This window comes from Nipponia nippon, unplaced genomic scaffold, assembly GCF_047370975.1.
Source record: "Nipponia nippon isolate SJK-2023a ecotype South Korea unplaced genomic scaffold, ASM4737097v1 scaffold_7, whole genome shotgun sequence".
Lineage (NCBI taxonomy): Eukaryota > Metazoa > Chordata > Aves > Pelecaniformes > Threskiornithidae > Nipponia > Nipponia nippon.
Genome location: NW_028262391.1, coordinates 29854176 through 29876179, shown reverse-complemented (window position 1 = coordinate 29876179; position 22004 = coordinate 29854176). Strand labels below are relative to the sequence as shown.

Here is a 22004-nt window from a genome sequence, read left to right as displayed (position 1 = left end):
GAGACTCTTGAGGGAGCAGACGTACGTGGCAAGGTAGAAATCTCTGGGGTGCGTGCTGCACCCCTCCCTTAGCAGCAAAACCCGGGGGATTTTGCTGCACAACCCAACTTTTTGCACTCTTTTTCTGTCTTCTCCCTTCCCTGCAGAGCAGCTGAAGCTTCTCCCTCAGTGTCTGCAGCCTGTTTCCTAGGGGATCGCCACCAGGACCGGCCATTCCCCGATTTCCTTGCATGTTTTCGCCCCGGGGGTGCTCGGCCCTGCGCACGGCGGCCGCTGCTCTGCGCATGCGCGGCCCCCCTGCCCCGCCCGGCGCTGGGAGGACTGGGCGCGCACCATAGAGGAGGAGCGGCCGGCGGCCGTCCTCTCTAGCCGCCCGCCCGGAAACGGCGGTGGGCGCGGTGGGGCCGCGCCATGGCGGGGACGGCGCTCAAGCGGCTGATGGCCGAGTACAAGCGTGAGTCGGGGGAGCGGCGGGGACGGGCGCTCCTTGGTCTCATTCCCCCGCTGCCTCTCCTGACGGGATCCTTCTTAAAGCCCGGGAGGGCCGCGGGGCGGTGAGGGCGGCGGGGCAGGCCGCGGGCCTCCCTCCCTCCCTCCCTCCCTCCCGGCGTACCTCCCTGTGCCCCGCCGGCCACGGCTTCCCAGCCTCCGCCGGTTGCTCCAGCCTGCAGAGCTCTCCCTGCCTCCCCACAGAGACACCCGGGGCGGGGGGCTAGCGGGGCACCAGGGTCTTTGAGGTGCGGCTGTGGCGGAGGGGAGCCATGGATGGTACCGCTTCCCTCTGCGAGGTTGTTTGCCCTTCGCCGTTGCTATAGGCCTGGGCGGGAAAGCATCCTGCGCACCGAGCCTGGCCGTGGGCCCCGGCTGCTTGGGCCGGGACAGCGAGGGGCGGTTCGTGAGCCGTCGGGCACGTCGGGGGTTCCCTGGCACGGGGAGCTCAGTCACGGGGGAGGCCTGGGAATCCTGGGCAAGTGGCCAATTCTTTTTATTTTTTTTCCCCGTTAAATTTTCCAGGTGGAACAAAATGCAGCCATGGAAGCCTCTGCTGCAGAGCTTTGTTATCTCAAAGATAATTAGAGGTGTTTGTCAAGACCTTAACGGAAGCGCGGCAGTTAGTAACAGTGTTTAAACTCGAATTTAGTGATCAGCAACATAGACTTGTTCGTTTGCTTGTTTAAAAATCTGTGTAAAATGTGACTTGCAGGCAGTGGTGAGCTGTGACCTTTGCCGACCCCGCTGGAGGGAGCAGGGACCTGCTGCTGTGGGCTGGGTCCCTCTGGGACATCTTATTCCTCCCGGGGTGGGTGATCTGCTCCCTGGTGAGCTTGTGAGGTGTCTGAAAGTGCCTCTTTTTGGCAAGAAATACTTTCTTGTTTGTTTGGTTACCTAGTTGCTTTTGGCCTCTGTTCTGGCTTTTATTTAAGGCAAGAAAGTAGAATGGGGAAACAAAGAAGTGTTTGGTAGGTGAAGGATGGCATTAGGCTGTAAGAACTGGCCTCCTGCTCCAGTGAAGGTCATTTACAGAGCTCCTGAGGTTGTCCAGTGATGAGGAGTTGTTTCTTGCTTTACCATCGTTTAGTGGTAGACTCCATCTACAACATAGAGTATTTATAGATGCATGTTTCCTGACAAAATACCGTGTTTATTCTCAGGCTGCTCTGCAGAGCACAGGTATCTAAACTGAACTGTCATGCAGGTGTTTGCGAGGGCCGGGGCTGGCCTGGGGCCCTCCGCCACGCAGGCTGCTGCGGTAGCTGCTTGGGGCGATGAGCAGGCCCCGCTGGTGCCGTTGTGCGGGTAAAGCTTGTGCTGACAGTGAGTCCTAGAAACCTGCATTTTTCTATTGTAATCCAGAAGCACTGACCTGAAAGGCAGCTGCAAAAAGACTTGATTCTGCTTTTATCTGTTCTCTTACATAAATCCCCTTAGTCCCAAAAAGCGTTTTTGATCCTTTGTTGTTGAGAAGCTCTGAGATCTTACTAGAATGTCTTGTATGAATGAATTCTGTAGGAAAAAGTGATATTAAATAGCATCAAAAAGAATTTGACTTAATGCTACAGGCAGACATTACGTGAATCTTCTCCGTATAGTTTCCCAGGGTAACACTTATCATAGAATCATAGAATTGTTTAGATTGGAAAAGACCTGTAAGATCATTAAATCCAACTGTTAACCCAGCATTGCCAAGTCCACCACTAAACCATGTCCCTAAGCACCACATCTACCCATCTTTTAAATACCTCCAGGGATGGGGACTCAACCACTTCCCTGGGCAGCCTGTTCCAATGCTTGACAACCTTTTCAGTGAAGAAGTTTTTCTTAATATCCAACCTAAACCTCCCCTGGCGCAACTTGAGGCCATTTCCTCTCATCCTATCGCTTGTTACTAGTGGGAAGAGACCAACCCCCACCTCACTACAAGGTCCTTTCAGGTAGTTATAGAGAGATAACATCTTGTTTGTGATCTTACTTGATAAATACTTTCCCAACTCTAATAAAACGTAATGTTGTAAAAAAAAAAATGAATGTAATCTACAATGGCTAAATGTACAATGCTTTTATTTCTGGAAACCTGAGTTGCAGAAATAGAGTAAGCCAGACTTTTTGGTTTATGTGGCCACCTGGATTACCCTATGCTGTATGTCCATTTCCAGGGTTGTTACTTTCCTTTAGTGGGTGCGCTCGTCAAACTTTGCTACAAAACTCAGAATCAAGCCTGAATAATAACTCTCCCTAGTGTTCCACAAAAGACTGGGCAGTTAGTTGTAGCCCTTCAGAAGCTGTTTTGCCCTGTAGAAATTTTCAGCAAAAGCTATTTTGAAAAATAAAAATAGTTCCTAGTTACAGGTAGTTCTGCTGCCTCTTTTTGCAGTAAAAGAGAAAGTCCTGTCTTGGGACAGGGCTGTAGTCCGAGGTTCAGCTTTGCGTGAACTTTCAGCTCCCTCCTGACGATGCATGTTCCTGGTTTGCGTTCCCGGTGTGGGCGTAAGCACTGCGTGGCCCTGGGTGAATGGGAATGGGGAGACAACTGTAAATGACCCCTTCCTCCTGGCTGCCCACCTGGGATGAAATTTTGTATATATCTATGAATATATTTGTGCACACATTTTTTTTCCTTTAATTTTCCTCTTTCTTCTCTATCTTTGTCTTTGCTCTTTATTTACTTCTAGTTGTGACAGAGATGTTTGGCAGTCAGTGCTTTGCTGGTGGGTGTATTTTGTTTACCAGATTTCTAATTCTTTCCTTGCTTTTTTTTTTTTTTAGTTTTGTTCTTTGATTTTCTCTGTGTATATGTGTATGGGTGTTTAAATCTTTAAGTAAAGGTTTATTGTTACCTTACGTGAAAAATGCTTGCTGTTGTGAGGAGTTTCTACCTTTTGGAGCCTAAATACATTATTCCATTTTGGGAGAGGCTGTGAAATTGCACTGTTTTCCCTTCCTTGTGGAGAAAGAAGGGAAGGTGGCTGTAGGCAGCCAGATGAGATGGATTTATTTTTTGTCCTCATTTAGATGTTTGTTTGCATGTTTGGAGTGTGATGACTTTTTGCTGTCTCGTATTTATTCAAGTATTTTTCTACTCTGCCAGAACTAACTTAGATAAATCTTTCAAAAAAGAAATCAGATATAAAAAAGGGCATAATTTTTGTTAGAGCATATGTTTGTTATTAATTCTAGATTTAGAATATGTAGTAGTATTAAAGCCTGAAATTAGTCTCTCAATAGCAGCTTATGCTTGTGAAAGTTAAAGGATGGAAATCTTCTTTTTTTACATTTACTGTTTCCTGGCTGCATGATCTTGAAGGTACCACTGGCTGGACTTTTTAAATCTAAAATGGATTATTTTGAAAGTATTAAGTCAAATCTGTAGAGACACAAGTATTGTAGTGCCTAGTTGTATGCACTGTATTTCCTTTCTGGTACAAACAGGTAACAGAGCAGTGGATTGTAATGCCAACAGGTATCATTGGGAGTGCTGTCGGGTTAAAAATATGAGATTTAAGTTAATTCTGAGATCTCAGAATTCACAGAAAAAGTACACCTTCGTCATACAGAACAAAATCTGGCAGCACTTCAGTCAGTGCTTCCTGTCCTCGTTGCTTGGAGAGAGGAAGAAAACTCCTACTGCGGTGGGGCAGGTTGTGATGAGCCGCTCTCTCCAGGGGGGAGGAGAGGGATGAATGTTTGCTGTAGGCCTCTGCCGCCGTCCCTGTTAAACCTGCTTGGAAAAATGTTCTCTCCTAAGCATAACACTTAGGAAATATCTTAGACACACACTGCGCCGTGTGTCTGCATGAGCTCCAGCTGCCTTATGCCAATTGGATGCTACATCAGAGAAGAGAGAAGAAAACAGAATCTCTGGCAGAGTAGAAAGAACAAGATTCCGGTTTCAAGTGTCTTAGTCCAGATGCTGTCAGATACCGAAGTGTGCATGTGCCCTTAATATTTCCTGAGTCTTGTGTGTTTAATCACCTTGGAGATATGCTACATTAATACAGTTTTCAGAAAGCATACTGTTGAACTTCTCTTTTAAGAACATGGTCAGTCTTTTTATTAACTGCTTTAACAAGAAGGTGTGTTTTCAGTTCTCCTCCTTTTGGCAAAGGTGTAATTGGCCTAGAGTGACTTCATAATGAGCAGTGAAATGAAAAGGGAGGCATTGATTGTGTGTGCACCCAAATCTGCCCCAAGTTACTAATGGAAGCATTCACTAGTGTCAGCTCCATTTCATGCAGTCTCAGCTTACAAGCAAAGCTTTAAAGTAAGGTTTAGCTATGGTGCTACAAGCTGGGACTGCATTGTGTTTCGATTTGGAGGCAAATCCCCTGACTGCATGCAGCAAAACTACGCTGCAAACTGAACAGGATGCCTCGTGGAGGATGTGAAGATGGAAACTGCTCCACATGCTCTCCAGTGCTGAAGAGAGACATTGCTCTGAACCAGGTGGTGGGCTGCACCACCATGGGCTCCTCCAACATGCACCCAACACATGTGTCTGAGTAGAGAGCTCCCCACAACCCTCCAGACCCTGGGGCACCCTGAAGTGGTTGTGGTGATGTATAGGTGACCTGGTGCCTATACATCACCACAGCCTTCCCCTCCAGCAACAGCTGCCAGCCTCAGCTTCTCCTCATGACTCTGCCGCTCATTTGTTTTCTGCAGAGACTTTCCTTGGCCTTCTCCTTTACCTCTTTCAAAACTGATTCCTTTTCTGTCTTTCTGTTTTATCCTTTTTTCCACATTGACTGCTTGTCCTTCCGCCTCTCGGAATCCCTTAATAGGATGCTGCTGCTCGTGCATTTGCTTCGTAGGAACCCTGACGGCTTGATTGGCAGCAGGGTACTCCGTGGGCACGTCGGGAGGCTGCTTTATCCCATGGCTCATGCTGATGGCAGCTCTGGTAGTTGGCACTGTGTAGAATACCTGCCCAGGAAGGTGGTGACCTGGCTCTGCCTGACCCAAAGAGGTTACCTGCCTGCTGGTAGCGGGAGGAAGTCGTGATGCTCTGCAGAACAGGGGCTGTGCTACAGCACAGGTATGGGGTCCCTCAGCTCCAGGTGAGGGTGACAGAGCTGCGGCACCAGCGTGACAGGAGGGCCCCTCTGTTTCTGACAGTTCCACTCCTGCCTCGGTTGTTCCATGGATCGCGAGGTTCCACTCAGAGGTTTTTTCCTGGACCCGTGATCACCGGTCAGCCGTGGCAAGGAGCTGCTGCATCAAGGGCTCCTGCAAAGTCTTTCTGCTGATCTTGCCCCCTGGAGAAAGGGGGTCGAGGGAGGTGGCTCTCAGTTTGTGCAAGCTACGTCTCTCAAGTTAGTTGGATCCCTGTTTCCCCTGTCAACGCCTTGTGTTGGATGCTGTCCGTGCTCAGCATGGGCAGCAGGCTCAGCTCCTTGCTTTCGCTGGGAAATACTGCACACAGGAACAGAAATGGTACATCAGTGTTTGAGACAGTCGGGTGATGGTGGCTAGCGTGTGGGTGTGTGCTGGCACGCTGCTGTCATGGGTGGACAGGTGAGAGGACAGTGTGGCAAGGCACTTGCAGAGGGGGAAAGCTTTAAATCATGCACATGGAGGGGTCTTGCAGGCTAGGAGGCCAAACTCAGGCTAGCCAGAAGTTGCCCCAGGCTGGATGCCCTGGAGAGCGGAGGGCGGGTGGACTGTTTCATCTGCTGACGTGCTCGTGTTGTGCCACGCAACTTGCTCGGGAGGACAGCCCCAAAGGGATGGGGTGGCAGAGGAGAGTGGAGTAGGAGACTGTTTGGCCTAGCTGACTTGTCAAAGTTGTTCTGCAGTGAAAGGTTAAAGCAAATGCTCTGATCACATGCTTTTTGCTGCTTGCTTGAAAATAGTTGGAAAAAATCCCCCCTGACATTCCGTTAAAATAACCCTATTTTGGAGGCTCTGGTAAGACTGAAGCAGCTGATGCTGTGTCAGCTACTGGCAATTCATGCTGTGTAGCTACCGAAAGCTGTGCTCCCAATTTCCCTTTCAATGGCTCTAGAGAAATCATGGGGTAGGACATGACCATCCACGTGGAAAAGGGTTTTTTTCTTCTTCAACGATGAGGTATAGTAACAGCCACTCAAAAATCAAAGCTCATGTGCTCCTGCACTGCCCAGTTACTGCTTTGCCTGATCCTTAAGGATGGAAACCTCTTTCGCCTATCTCCAAGGGGAGAGCTGAGCAAGGCGGAGAATTGAACTTCCGTCCTTGTAAAGACCCTTTGCTCTGTAGGGTTTGGCTCTTAATTCCCATTGCCCCGGTTTTCCTTGGGGGTGGAGAGCTGTACGGCACACCTCTGTGTGGCTGCCCGCTGCAGATGCTGCCACTGGGCAGTCGCAAGGGCTGTCTGCCAGCATGGGGTCTGAAATGAAAATGCTCCTGGGGTTTTCAAGGGCTATCATGGGAAATATCAGAGGGATTTTCTTCTTGGAGAGAGCCACAAGATGGAGCAAAATGATTCCAGGAGGGTTTGACATCTCCCTCTTTCTGTCTAAAAACATCAACAAGAAAAGCTGTTAGAGACCCACTATCAAGCTGGAAAAACCTGCTCCTTAACATCAGGACATCGTGGGAAACCATAACACTGAGTTTCAGTCTGCTGCTGTGCTTTTGAACTTCAATCAGAGAGGGCTGTGCCAAAGTTAATGGCAATCTGAGTGAACTGAAGAGTATTGCTATCTGTCCTGTCGGCATATTTCATCACCGTTTTGAATCCAACAGTAACTTAGCTGTTTTAACACAAAAATCTGTGCGCTGTTTTGTGCAGTGCTACCCACAATTTTCACTTATAGCTTAACAGAAATTAGGTCAAGTGTCTTGTTTATTGGTTTGTGACTTCCCGTCTTCCCCAGGTCCACATTCATGCTTGTTTTCATGTGTGGGAATGCGCGTGGCATCTCCTGTGACTGCATTTGTGTCACTGCATTTGCAGGTCACCAGTAGTCCACAGGCCATCAGTTAGGAAACACTGTTCTAGATAAGCAGCTCACAGCCCTTACTTAAGTTGGCCTAATTCCTGTCACCTTCTCCAGTCTGACACAGAGCGTCACCTCTTGCTGCTGGTCCTGCTGGCTGCCCTGCATCTCATTCAGAGCTGTGGGGCTGGTGTTCAGCCCCCCAGGGACTGCAGGTCCGATGGTTGCCTGTGCATGGTTGAGCTTTGCCTTGCCAGCTGCTACCAGCCTGCAGGACTTCGGAAACTGGAAGTTGATGGTCATTGCACTAGATAGTAGAAGAACTGGTTATTATTTTATCAGCACACAGAGTGCAGGGCTTCAGCAGGCTTGAAATGAGGTACTGATGCTGAAGGTCATTGTACAAATTGGGAATTGTACCAGTTTCTTACAGAAAGTGAGAGTTGATGGATCTAAACTTGCCGTGTGCAGCCATGGCTGCTTTATTGCCGCTGCTTTTTTTTTACTTGCATTTTCCATGCAATGCAAGGAGAGTTGGATTGAATTCAAGGAACAGAGCCGCTTGTAAAATCTCTCTTGCTTCTGCTTCTCCAACTTTTTGCATCGTTTTGGGTTTTGTGTTGAGATGCTGTCAAGTCTGAATTGGTGCAGGGGTTACAGGAATATAACCTGCTTTCTCTTCAGGCTGTTGAGTTTGCACCTGCAGATACTACAGTGCTCCAAGAGGAGAGTGTTTCCCATGCTTTGTGGATAGAGGTTTTTTCTTCCTTCTCAGTTTTAAATTGTTGCCCCTGGGAAGACTAGTTTTGGGAGCCTGAAAAAGCACAAAATGCCAAATAACTTTGCCTAGAAAACTGTCTTGCATGAAGAAGTTAAATTGTCAGCAGTGAGATACTGGGCCTTCTGAATGTGGAGTTTTGCCCAGTAAAGCATGACCAGAAGACTCCTCCCATGGTGTCCTCAAGCTTTTCTCCAAGGGTGTTTGCGGGTGGAGCCTCTGTGCTAAGCCGTGGCGACGCAAATGCTAGCCAAAATGCTCAGGCTTGCAGGTCATGTTAACCTTCCTTGTGTTTTTGTTTTTGCAGAGCTGACCCTGAACCCACCAGAGGGGATAGTGGCAGGTGAGGAGCTGAGCAGGGTTTGTGCACTGTGAAGTTGTAGCCTTGCATTCAGGTAGCACTAAGCATTGTTTTTTTTCTTAATAGGTCCCATGAATGAAGAAAACTTCTTTGAATGGGAAGCTCTGATTATGTGAGTTAATACTGTTTTGTATCTGAAATCAGTACTTGCACGCTATGATTAGCTTCTAGGAGAACAAGAATGTAAAAAATAATATCAGTTCTGCATAACATCGACCTTGGCCTACCTTTGGCTGGGAACTTCTTTTCTGACCCAAACAAGGAATTGTATTTGGAATTTAAACAATGTGACAGAGGCAGCATTGGGACTTAAGTGATCATTTGTTGTACAGGTATCATCATAATGAGCAACATTCAGCGTAAGTAACTTGCAAATTTGACAGGAATCCTCATTTGGGCTCCCTTGGATATATGTTTATGTACAAATGCTGTAGGAAACAATGAATTGCTTGTAGATCACACAAGCATGTTGGGAACATTACTCAACTGCAAGTACAGGACAGGTTTTTCTCTTGTTTTAAGTGGAGCAAAATACACAGATTATCAGTGACAGGAGAAAAAAATCAATGTCTAAACTTAGTTTACTTACTATTCACATTTTTTCTAGAAAATTGAAAGGGGATTCATCTGAGAAAGTATTAAAATTTAAAAAAAAATAAATCTTTTTAAATTCTTTACGCTTCATGAATCGACTGGTGGTGTGAAGATGTTGGGTGCAGTGGTTCCGTGTAGAAAGCTCTTCTGTTGGTGAATAGCTCTGATTGCTACCTGATGTGTTTTGGGGGGTGACAAGGACTTCTTTACAAAGCTGTGCCCTCCCCCTTCCGCTTCTGAACGGGTGGCTTCTTGCCCAGCATCTTACAAGTTGTCTTCTCTCTTGCTTGTACTGTCTTACTCATGCTGTACCCTTCTTTGGGAACTTTGAGTACATGGTGGTTTTTTTATTACTGGTGGTTTTTACAAAATAAAGTTCTAAAATGGAAGGGGAGAGGTAAAGAGACCTTTGTCCGACAATTTACACAAATGCTACAGAATTAAAAGATGAAGAAGCTCCAAAATGCTAAGTCTGTCTTGAAGCTGATGGTCTGTTGTTAGGGTAGAACCAGGCTCTGTATTTAAAGATACCTTTAGTAGGAGTTGGTGATTTCCTTTCCTTCAGCCAGGGCTGGGGGTCCTGGAGGACACCGGGGGCAGCAGGCGGTGGCTGTGGCCCCGCTCGCAGCATACCTGCTGTGCTCTTGGCAGGTTTTCACTGCAACCACCAGTGCTGACTTATGAGATTCTCAACTAGCGTAGGTGGCAGAATTCTCCTCGCTTGGTTTGCTTGGAGTATGTTGACTAGGGATGAAAAATAAGATTTCTGTCTCGAGATGAGGCATGCAACCGATAGAGAAGCATCCCGAACTATAGCATATCACCTATTCCACACAAGCTGGCTGCATAGGTGATTCTACTTTATGGCAAGCGTGAGCCTCTGGGTTATTTTAGGCCTTGTTAAATGGAGGTTTGGATTACCACTGCTTGTTTGCTGATTGATATGAAGAGTTGGCCTCTGCTTATGTGCAGCAACTTATCCTGTGATGAACGGGTTGTACTTCCTGGTAGCTCAGCCCCCTGAAAATAAACGCTTAACATGGAAATAGGTAATTTGTTGCCCGACACCAAAGATTTTGACTGCAGTGTCTTAACACTTTCTCTTTCTGCAAGTGGGATAGTTATCACTCTTCTGAAACACGCGCTTTGTAATGTACCAAATTTCAGTTCAGACAGCTGTGCATTGCTTGGAGCGTAGAAATCCCAGAGGATTTAATACATTTCTTGGAGTATGGAGGGAAATTCCTGCCTATCGGTACTTTATCATAGCAGAGATTGTGTGGTTGAGTAGAGCTTTTATGGGGGACACACAGAAGTACTTTTGGATTTGATTCATTACCTAGAAAATACTTCTAATGTTTCCCATAACAAATTCTTAAACAACAGAAGAGCTGCTTGCAGACTTGAAAGACCTTTAAAGTGCTGAGTGTTGAGCTTCAGGTCTTTGTCAGCGCAAAATGAGAGGCGGAGGTGCTTTAATTTTGGTTTCTGTATTGTGTGTGTGTCATAATAAAATTATATTTTAAGATCTGCTAAATTCTGAAGCTGTGGTACAATAGAGACATGTTTACCCTAAACGTGTTTGGTTGCTTTCATCTCTTTACAAAACTCTATTAGTAGAAGTGTTTGTGTACATTTGGAAAGCAAGCTAAATGACTTGTTTATATTTGTCTGTGATAATCCTGAATGTTTTGTAATCTCAAATGTGCTGTGAGAGATTCTGGGAGTGAAAGAAGTGCAGATGAGGAAATTAAAGTTGACTTCAAATTTTTAGACAGGTGAAGCGCAAAAGGTAAGTAAGTAGCGTAATAATGAAGAGAACAGAACACTTTTTTTTTTTCCTTCACCCAATTTATATAAAGCTAGAGCACATGTAATGGCAAATAAATAAAAAAAAAAAGAGACCTAAGAGAGAAAAGACTGCCCATTTATAAATTCAGAGATGGGCTGGGTATTGTTATACAGATTGATGTAAGAGCTTGGCTCAGAGATAAAACAATGCCTTTTAAAATAATGATAATAATAATTTGTATTTCTGGTGTTCTTGACTGCAGCAGCAGGGCTGGATAAATGTTAAACATAAATGTTAAACATATAAATGTTAAGGCTGTATTGACATGTCTGAATGATAGAACAGTTCTTATGCTCCCAAAGTGAGCGCAATAGATCCAGAACTGAAAGTACAGTGTGGTAATCTTTCTGAACAGTGGAGGTCTGGAGGCTGGCATAAAATGTACCCTTTTGATAAGACATCAAACAGTAGCTGAATTAGAGTATTTATGAAAGCCAAATCTTTGCAAGAGGGTGACTTAATTGTGGTGATAAATAGCCCCAGCATGTCAAGAGAGTGTACCATAATGCCGCTCAATTCCTTAGCGCTGCGTGAGGTCCTATAGGCTGCATTGTGTTGTGCAAGTTCGTGAATTCAACATTTCAAGACCAAGTTTTGCCCTCTTTGGTTGGCATATACAAGTGTGTGCTGCTGTTGAAGTTTATCCCCAAAAGACACAAAACCACATAATTGTTAAGAATTTTATTAGCTTAAAGATTGCTTGAAAACTAAACAGTATAAATTGAAGTCAGCTTATCAAAAACCTGTCTAGAAAGGTAATTAGATCTATAATTAGGCTTATGACTTTTGTGTAGCATGGAATTCCCCTTTTTGGCATCTGATGACTTTGAGTTTTGGTCTTTTTCCAGCATCTTTTTACAAATAAGAAGCCATTTACAAATGCACATGAAGCTATGATTATAAAATTAATTGTCCTTGTCAATATGCTTTCCCCTCCTATTTTGGCAGGTGCCCACCATCCTTTCCTTCCCCTTGCCTAAGTAACAGACAGTTCATGGAGTTAAGAGATTCTTATTTTCATGCTATGTCTTATGTTAGCAGAGTTTGTAACATCTCTCACACAACTGAACAGTCTGGTTGTCCAGCAAGTCATTTATAATGACTGGAAGATTACTGATGTCCGCTCCTCAGTGCTTTAGGGAAGTCTGTAGAGTAGTGGAAAAAGATGCAGAGACTGCCTGCTTTGCAGGCTGGAAGGAGTCTTAGAAGGAGCAGGTTTAGGACAAGTTTTTTCTGAGAGTTATATGCCTGTGCAGAATGAGTGCCTTCCGTGTGCACACGGTTAGTGATGGCAAGCGCTTTGTCTTTCCTGGGGTATGGGAGCTGCTTAAGGCAACCGGCCTGTTGGCTTGGTGCTCTTTGCTCAGTGGGACGGGTGCCACCACTGCATTGTCTGGGTGTTTCTTGGAGGAACCCTAATCGAGTACTGGGTAGTCTGGACTTCAGCGAGGATAGCAGCTCAGATGAGATCATAGCATAAGGCACAGAGGCTTTGAATGTGGTGTACTTTGAAATCTTTGCAGAGCAGGTGGTGTGATAGCAAAAGGTGCTGTGCTCTTTACCTCTCTGGCCCTGCCAATGTCCTTTTTGAACTGAAAGTGATGCTGTCAACTTTAAATGTTGTGGCCTCCTGAGTGTTTTGTAGTTGCAAATGCTGTCTTGGATTAACTTTAATAATTTCTTTGAAGTTGATCCTGGCAGCAATGAATGGCTAAAACAAAAGCATTTTGCTCACATAATACAGGGCCTGAAATGGAGTGTGTTGGGTTAACATATTTGACAGAAGAGCCCTTAAGGCTGTGTGTTTGCTCTCAGAACATAAGACACCCACCAGCTTTTCAATGTGTGTATGTACATACTCTTAGAAGTTCAACAATAAGCCTTTACAATGCAGCTGGAATGAAAATGTTCATGAAAAAATGCATTCAGTTTACTCTCAGATGTGAATTGAATCCCGGCTAAAGTTAGGGAAAAGGCCAGAAAGGGAACAAAATGGTTGAGCTGGTTTAACTTTCATTCTTGCAGTATGTTGATGCATTTCTCTAATCTTACCTGCCAGTGTCATTATTCAGGTTTAAATCACATAGTTCTTGTGTTTATCTACCAGCCAAGTCTTTTGAATCCCAAAGTTTAAGAGAGTGAGCCTCCTAGGTCTTTAGGTTTTGCTGGTCGCAGTTTTCTTTTTCTGTAGGTTACCAGTTGCAGTCGTAACTGTTAGGAGTTCTTGAACTTTTATGTTCTTTTCTGGCATGGAGAATGTGGACTGGGAGGAGGAGGCATGAATATATTCCTAAACCTTATTTCCCAGACAGTATAACCCTTGTTTGAAGAGCTTTTTACTAAATACATGAGGTTTACTTGGCTAAGATTTTCAGTGATGAAGCTTGTTTCGTGATCTTTCCAGTCAGGGGAAATCATGTTTGTGTTATCACTTCCAGATGGTTCATCAAGTTTGAATAAATCATGTGTAATAAACTTTTTTGCTCACCTTCCAAAATGTTTTATGTAGGGAGGGTAAAATAGTTGTCTTTATATTCTCAACTTGATTGCACTTTGAACTGGATGATGCACACAGTAAGGAAATGTTTCTACAAGAACTCTGATGAAGCCATTTGTTCACCGCATGCAGGCAAACTGAATACCTTAAGTCTGCAAAGAAACATTGTTGTCCTGCATCCCTGTGTTTTTATTTTTACAAAACATTGCTGTGTTTTTTGCATCAGATAGTGATAAGTGGTTATGTGTGATTATGCTTGATACTGGCAGTTTGAATCTCTGTAGGTTTTATAAATTATTTTGAGCTACAGGATTTGACATCTCTGTCTTGTCCAGCATAACAGTATCTTCAAAGGCACAGGAGTCCCACACCTGCCTCTGCTTTCTCTTGACGTGCAGATGCTCAAATCCTGGAACATGCCTTCGAGCCAGATACTCCAATTATATCTAGACACACCCTGCTAATTAAGCAGTGTTTTGACCTTCCTAGTAATTTAGTGTACAAGCTTTGATTTCCCTCTTCCATCCCGAACCCCATATTTGGATTTAAGTTTATGAGGTGTGGGGTAAGAGCGTGTTAACTCTTTATTTTCTGGAGAAGATGATATAAGCCAAACCTCAGATGTCTCATTAGACAAGAATTTGTGTGAAAGAACTACTTAAAACTCGGTGAATAGGTTTTTATCTGTTTCTAGGGGTCCTGAAGACACCTGTTTCGAGTATGGCGTCTTCCCTGCTATTCTGAGCTTTCCACTCGACTACCCATTAAGTCCTCCGAAGATGAGGTTCACGTGCGAGATGTTCCATCCGAACAGTGAGTCTGATGCAGCAGGACGTATGGGGGAGTGGGTTGCTTGTGCACCTTAAAAACAAACTTTTGCAGCAGGGGAGCTGGCATCCTTACGAAGGGTGCTTCTCTCCCTTTCAACCTTGAGTATGCAGTAGGAGTGTTCAGCTGTTCAGCAGTTTTGCTCTGTCTTAGGGTCACTTTCTCTTTATCGCATTATTCCTTATATACCTTTTGGTCATAAACAGTCCAGTAAAGATTCCAACAATTTCACTGCCTTTAAGATCATTCCAGGAATACTTGTAACTATTGTATAAATAGTCTAAAGATAAATCTTCTGTACGTGATGTGAGGTTTAGTGAACTAATATAGACTCTTTCCAGTCTTTCTCTGTGGCTTGTATTTAAGTAGTTTGGTGTTATTTTAATGAGTGGAAATTTGTTCATATTGATCAAAATTTGGATGCAGCTTTATTTGGCAGCATGGCTTCTTCGCCATTAAGTCACGGGTTTGGTAACATTTCTGATGTGATCTTTCTGAAATACAGAGTGCTCTGTTCAAGCAGATGACACATTTGCAGGTGTTTAATATTAAAGACTTGGCTGGCATTTTCTCTGCAATTCTGATGGTGACAATATTATCTTAAGACTCCTCGGGGGAAGTAATTGAAGTAACAACAAGTACAGCTAACAAGTTTGAGCCTTGGACAGGTAAAAACCTTAAAGCCCTCTTTCACAGCCTGGAGCACTACTTTCTAGAGTCAGCCTTGGCATTCTTTATAAAATTGTTGGTGATGACATCTGCTAAATCAACATGGATTGTGTAAAGATTGTTTATCATCACCCGGATTTAATGGGCTGGATCTGTATTGTAGGCTATTAGGTGTCTGCCACTTGAGAGCAATAAAAGGAAAATACTGCCCTCCTGCCTAGTGGTTCTTTCCCAGCTGCCGTTCCTGCACTTGCATAACACAATCTTATTCTCATCTGGGAATCGATTTATTTCATCCTATTCCAAGGAATTTTGCAATTTCTTGAAGATTGTCTGTTCTTCCCTTCTCAAAACACCACTGATGCAGATTCTTGCCCATTTAATCCACAAGCAAACCCATCTTTCTAGTCTCCTATGGAGGACACACCTGCACGTCGCAGTGTAGAACTGTGTGGACAGGCCCAAGGAAGTGTAGCATCACCTCTAAAGCTCTGATGTCTGCAGCAGTGCAGCATTTGGCACCTGGAAGAAGTGTAGCCACATCGACACCTTTCTCCAGCTGAAGTAATTCACCCAGACTTCTTGGCAGAACTGGTCTCCATGAGCAAATCCATGTCCATGCAATACTCTGCAGCTCCAGTTCTGGCCTTGGCTTGATGTTCGCTGCTCTCATCTGCTTTGTGTGCAGCATAGCTAGGAAGAGTAGGGTGCGGAGGAGCACAAGCTGCCTGGCTCTCGTGTGTTACAGAATGGCTGTACATGTGGGCGCTTCCTCAATGGGGTTAACTGGAACATACTGGATGGTTAGCTCAGCTCTTTAAAGTCCTGTGACTCTGGGTCATGTTAATCTAAAGTTGAGATCACCAAAAGGAGACACTTGAATCTTTCTTCTCCGGTGGGATTGTGATGGTCTGGTTATACCCAGAAAGGCTCTAGAAATGGGTGGCCATGCTGTACTTTTTCTGTTCCTTAAGTGCTTACTCTTCCACCTGTAAGGAATTGCAAGGAAAATGTTTTGAAAGTCTGCTGTGTTACCTTATCTTTGCAGTTTGTGTTACTTACAGGGGGAATTGAGACACCACAGAACTATCTTCTCTTAAAATAAAATCATGTTCATGCGTGCTCTGGCAAAGATAACTTCAGAGTAGTGATTAATGGCAAGTCTTGCATTAGCACTTAGTGACAAAGTGGGAAGATGCTTACGTCTTCCTGGAATCAGCCTTTGCTGTCTTGACTGTGCCGCTGTGGTCCACCTGTTTTAAATGAGGCACTACATAAAAACGTTAGAGTAACTTACAAGTGAAATACCTTCTACCAGGGCGTTCCTAACTTGCAAGGAGAAGTGCTGATTCAGCACGTGCTGTTTCCATCTCTTCCAGGTACGGCTAGACCAGCTCCAGTCCCCAGCCTGCGGCTGCAGGAGGGGATGTAAATAAAAGTCTTCCAAAGCACTTACATGTTGCAGGCTTGTGCAGACATTAGCTGGGTGAATGGAAGGAACTGGAAATGAGCACAACTGCTTCCAGCGGTCATTCCCTCTTTTTGTTTTGTCTTGTTTTCCTGGCAATGGCATAGGTTTGGTCACCCGAGGAATAGAAGCACTGAAAGTACTGGGCTAAATTTGTCATTCCTTGGGAGGCTGCAGAATTAGACTGTGTTGCTAAAGCAGTGTTCCGAACTCCATTCTCTTCAACCTTTCTTTGGCCTCGTTATCAAGTCAGTGGAGCCCAGTGTCTGTGAAGATGACTTGTACTGTAGCAGATGCTTTGCTAATGCTAAAGGTGGGAGGGGAAGATGTCTGTATCCTTAATTGATAGGTTACTTTGTTTCCATGTGCTTTAATGCAGCTGAGCTTTAAGCAGAACTAAAAAAAGTAGTGTGAACTCTTCTGGTTGCACCTCAGTAATGTTCAAAATAAGGTCAATTATATTGTTTATAACATACCACTTTCCCCTCCTTGCTGCAGCAGAGCAAGTTTGCTCAACTCTTTTTATGGTCATAGTCCAGTGGAGGACTCCAACGTGCATTCAGTGCTGTGTGACTGTTACCCTTTGATTTAAGTAAGACTGGTTACCTACTTGGAGCTGTGTCTGTGCATAAATACTTGCCTTGTTTCAGCAGTCTGCATCTCTTATTTTTTCCATGGAGCCTGTCACTGGTTATTAAATAACATGAGTGCTCCCAGCAGGCTTCTGTTGGGGAAGGATGACCCAAGTTTGTTAGATTTGCTTAAAGGAAATTTTTGCTAGATTTTTGTCTTTCAGATTTTGTGTCCTCTTGCTTTTGGAAGAGGAAATTTAAAACTGGGTTTAGCTTCAGTTATATGAAGGGCAAGTCCAAACACTCATCTGCGGTAAAGATGTGGAGAGGCCAAGTGTTTCTACTGAGTAACAATCAATCCCCTGTACTTCTTGTGCAGTTTACCCAGATGGGAGAGTTTGCATCTCTATTCTTCATGCTCCAGGGGATGATCCCATGGGATATGAGAGCAGCGCTGAGCGGTGGAGCCCCGTGCAGAGTGTGGAAAAGATCCTCTTGTCGGTTGTTAGCATGCTGGCAGGTAAGGACTGCTGTTTTATTAGCAGTAGCTCAGACAGCAGTTACTGAGTTAGCTAGAGGTGCTTCTTGCTGTTTGATTTGTTAAGGGAGCAAAGGACATTTAAAGCTGCTCAGCAGCAGCCACAGTTCTTAAAACCCTAGTATTTATTTATTTATTTATTAATAAACTAGTTCTCTGAAAATAATTGAAAAAAATAAGACTGAATTAGTAAACGGGTGTTTTCAGCTTTGCGAGCGACAGCACTGCCTTCCTTCCAGGTCAGCAGCAACCGAGCAGATGGTGATGGTCAGGTGGGTCTGGAGGCTCAGCTGGTTCCCTGCTCCTGCACAAAACCTGTGCTCTGTCTTTGTATTCACTATGGTGTCTACTCAGCTCTTGCAGGTCTTAAAGCTATTGATTACAGCCTGTGTTGGATTTGGCTTTAGCCGCTGAAGGGCTACTAGCCAGAACTAACCAGTAGGGTAAACTGGAGTCCATGGCCTCTGTGAGTCACAAGCCAGCACCCTCCATTTCTGTTTGTTCTTTGCCAGCCTGGGAATGTACCTCATTCTGCCATCTCTGGTTCAGAGGAAGGCTGCTTGAGAAGAGGGGTGGGGTGAAAATTTTTTTGTGCAGCCTTTTAAATGGCTTTCCCTAAATCCAGCAAGGGCTGTGAGTCAGCTCTGTTGTGTACAGCTCCCTGAAAGATGGATCCTTTTCCATGTCGTGGACAGAGCCACTGAACTAACTGAAAACGGCAAAGCCATGTCCCTTAGAACCAGTTTTGAATGATAAGAGATTTAGACAGTTTAGAGGGTTTAGAAGCAGTAAAGTTGATCAAAGAGCAAGAAACAGGTTCTTATATGGGACCATTTTAGCTTCAGAATAGTAATCTACTGTTGGGAAGCTGTGCAGACAAACAGTACCTCACTGGGCTTCCCGTGGCCTTCAAGAACTCGGTTTGTGGTGCAGCCTTACCTAGACTGGTTAGTGTGGGAGTCACCTTGTTTCTGTTGTTCTCTGCCTGTGCGTCCTGTTTTCCCATGGCTTTTGGAGGAATTAGTCTAAAACATCAATGGTCAGCTTCTTTCAGGCTGCTGGCAAACTCGGCTCTCGCTCTGCAGATAGCGTAAGCCCAAGCTTACCCAGCTGGGTGACCTGCACATCTACTGGCTTTTAAGGGAGGACCATCAGCATTGTGTTGAAAAAGACATGAGCCCAAGATGTCTGCCATGAACTGGGCTGGGGTGGATTTGGACTAGTGTGTGAAGGAAAGTGGGTAGAGTACATTCTTAGTGACTTGTGTAATCCTGTGACAGTTGTCCTGCTGTATGCTGACCACGAACCTGATATATCCCATGTTTCAGCTTACCTCTGTACAAAATGAAGTGTTGGAGTCATAGGGGTTTAATGTACTTTGTAAAGCGCTCTGAAATCCTCGGATGAAAGATGTTGCAGAAATGAAAGCATTCTATGGGCTTTCTTGGTTTGTTTTGTTGTTTTTTAATAGAACAAGCCATCCCAAAGAGTGACAGAGCCTGTTTGGGTGGCCTGGTCGGGAGGGCTTTGTGTCTGAAGCCACAGAACCAGAAAAAACATTTTGCAGGGAGCAGCGTGCAGTTTTAAAAACCCTTGATGGCACTGGTGGTGCCGCATTGTGTTGTTCCATGCGCATGCCGGGGCTCAACTTTTGAGAGCATAAATGAAAGAAAGTCTTGCTCCTCTGCCACTTGTTTCTTACCTAAGCTCAACCTTGCTGTGATATTCTTTTGCGATCAGTTAAATCAGAACTGTTCGGGAATCTAGCAGCTGTCATTGGATTTTCTTTAGTGGCGTTTCTGTAGTCCCAAGCAGGGGAGGTGTGCCAAAGCCACAGGGAAGTGGCAGTACAGAGGCATTGAAAAAGCGAGAGGGTCTTGCTCCATTGCCTGCCTGCCCACCTATCTTTCAGTCTTTCTCGTTTCAGAGCCAAATGATGAAAGTGGAGCCAATGTAGACGCCTCCAAGATGTGGCGGGAAGACAGAGAACAATTTAACAAAATTGCCAAGCAGATTGTGCAGAAGTCACTTGGACTTTAAGCTCACAAAGAGACTGAAGTGTTTTGTATTTCTCTCCACCTGAAAACGAGCAGTGCTCAGTGCTGGTACCAAAAAGGAAAACTTTGCAAAACTATTGGCCTAGTTCTTCTTATCCTTCGTTATTTATTTACCATCTCTCTTCTTCTTCCACTGCTCCAGAGAAGCCTCTAAACTCACTAAATTGTGTGGAAAAGGGATTTAATACTAGGGAAAAATATGGAGACAATGCTGTTTCAAAGGCTGCTTGTTGCTACCTCACTTCATGGTATGGAAAGCTTGGAGACTTTGCAATCTGCAGCCTGCCTTTGCCAATCTGCTGTTTGAGAACAGAGCTGATTTGGATCACCTGCTGGAAGAACTAGTTGTATGTTTTTATAGGTAGCATTGCATCTGGAGCACCAGTAGACAGGAAATAATCTATCAATTTGATGATACTCGCTAAGTTAAGGACAGAATTTGCAATCAGAACTGATTTGAAGAGTATAGTTAGCAAGAGAGGCTATAAAACAAGGTCATAGTCAGAATGTGTTAGCTAAGAAAGTGATTGTGCAGCATGTAACTTTAAGAGAAGATCTGGGGAGTTGTCAGTGATGGGCTGGGGGTCTAGAATGGGCTCATGTTCCCATGTAACACTGTGAGTTTGTATTGAGCCTTTGAGTCAGTGTTTGCTTGGAAGAAATCGCAAGAGCTGCTTTATTACTCCTTAAAGATACTAAATTGTAAACCTTATGTTCAATTAGAGGTGCAAGATGTAAAGACTGGATTCTTAAACACTTTGGTCAGGTTCACCATGGGCCGGGTAGGTCATTGGCAGCCTGAAGATCCAGTGTCTGCTCCACTGGGCATGTAAAATATCTCTGCAATAATGTCAGCTCCTCTTATGTTGACATTTGGGTGTTGAGAGGATTAGGCACTGCTGGCCTTTGGCATTACAGCCCAGGTCACCCATTTTTCGGGTGAATGAGCAAAGATGAACATGATGAATTTTGTAAAATTAACCATAACACTTATTTATGCTGACTGCTCTTGTGTATTTAAATATGGGTCAGAGAAGACACTGACTGTGTTTTCTAGAGGATGGTACGACGCATGTTTAGAACTGCAGAGTATTGTAGCCAACTGCTGGTGTGGAGGGTGCGGGAAATGGCGGCTGCAATGATCAGTTTGTAAAACTGCTTAGGGGCCACTGGTGACCTGCGTGCTTTGCAAGCGAATCTCTTGTGTAGGTCCAAATCTTCTCCAATTTACTACAAGCAATAACATGCCCATTGATAGCACATGGAATCAAATTTTGTTGGCAGCTTTAACGGGCTAAATTTGAGAAGGGCTTTTTTTTTTCTGTGCAAAGCGTGCGACGTGGAAGGAGTTGCACCGTGGAGAAAGCTTTATGGAGGTGATTGTGTGCATGCGCGTGTGTACAACTCGTCAGTATTTATGTGTTGCTGTCCATGCTGCATATTTACATGCTGCAGATCACAGTATGCTATCATTCTGTACCTCTGAAGAGTTTGTATTGCTACAACTTGCTGATTTTTACCTCCTTGTAGAAGTAATTCTTCTTGCTTTGGTGTAAGGGTGGGAGGGGGACCTGATATAGTTTGGGAGCAGAGATGATGAAATAGTGTTGTACCTAACTAGTATTTCAAGGCGTACAGGAAAATGTAGCACTTATATGCAAACTGGGAGCGTTTTTTGAATTGCAGTAGATGGAGCATTGCTCCTGGAAGTACTGCAGCCGCTTTTGGAAACAACGCTGGAGAGCTATGAGCGCCACGTGGCAAACAATGGATTCAGCAGACATGGCAAAAGTGGGCTTTTTTTAAGTGCGGAGTATTTTGTTCATGTGTGCTCACTCATTATCTTTATTTTACGGTGGGATTTAGTCTGTATACTGAAAATAAAGTGATTATATTTTATCCTTTCATAGATGTATGCAAATGTATTGCAGTGGGTGTTTTATATGGGTAACCAGCTAGTCAAGAGTGTTCAATTCTGACTTGGTCCAGAGGAGTGGAAGGTTTATTCTAACACAGTTAAAACACAGGGGATGCTTTAGAGGGGTGGAAGAGTTGACACAGTTGCTTGGGCTTTCCAGGCAAGTGTTTTGTCTCTAATGATGGCAATGACTTGATGATTCAAAAAAACCTGTAAAAGTCTGACAGCTGGCAGATGGGATGCAGTTTGCTTCTTGTTATGATCCGTGTATCTGGCCTAGGAAGGTCTTGTTATGGCAACAGGTGCATTGTGAGTTTTAATATATCATTCAAAATCTGCGGATAATTAGCTCTTGGATTTGAGAAGGACAGTTAGATGTCCAATTCCTACTGAGAATTTCCATAGTCCCCAAATCTCTTTGCTTAGAAATAAAACCATTTCTTTTTAAGTGACT

General features: G+C 44.5%; 1 protein-coding gene across 6 annotated transcripts; it reads left to right on the top strand.

Moving 5' to 3' along the window:
- The first annotated feature begins 313 nt into the window (after positions 1-313).
- Positions 314-21539, top strand: UBE2G2 (ubiquitin conjugating enzyme E2 G2). Of its 6 annotated transcripts, none has more exons than XM_087740852.1 (6): positions 314-454; positions 8504-8539; positions 8624-8669; positions 14195-14313; positions 17462-17557; positions 19503-21539. In XM_087740852.1, exons 1-6 carry the CDS (start codon positions 412-414, stop codon positions 19613-19615), a joined length of 453 nt encoding a protein of 150 aa, XP_087596978.1. In that variant the 5' UTR covers positions 314-411; the 3' UTR covers positions 19616-21539. The 6 variants fall into 6 exon arrangements, with proteins under 6 accessions (XP_087596978.1, XP_087596977.1, XP_087596974.1 ...); XM_087740851.1 differs by having other exon boundaries at positions 19488-21539; XM_087740848.1 differs by having other exon boundaries at positions 17417-17557.
- The last annotated feature ends 465 nt before the right edge of the window (positions 21540-22004 follow it).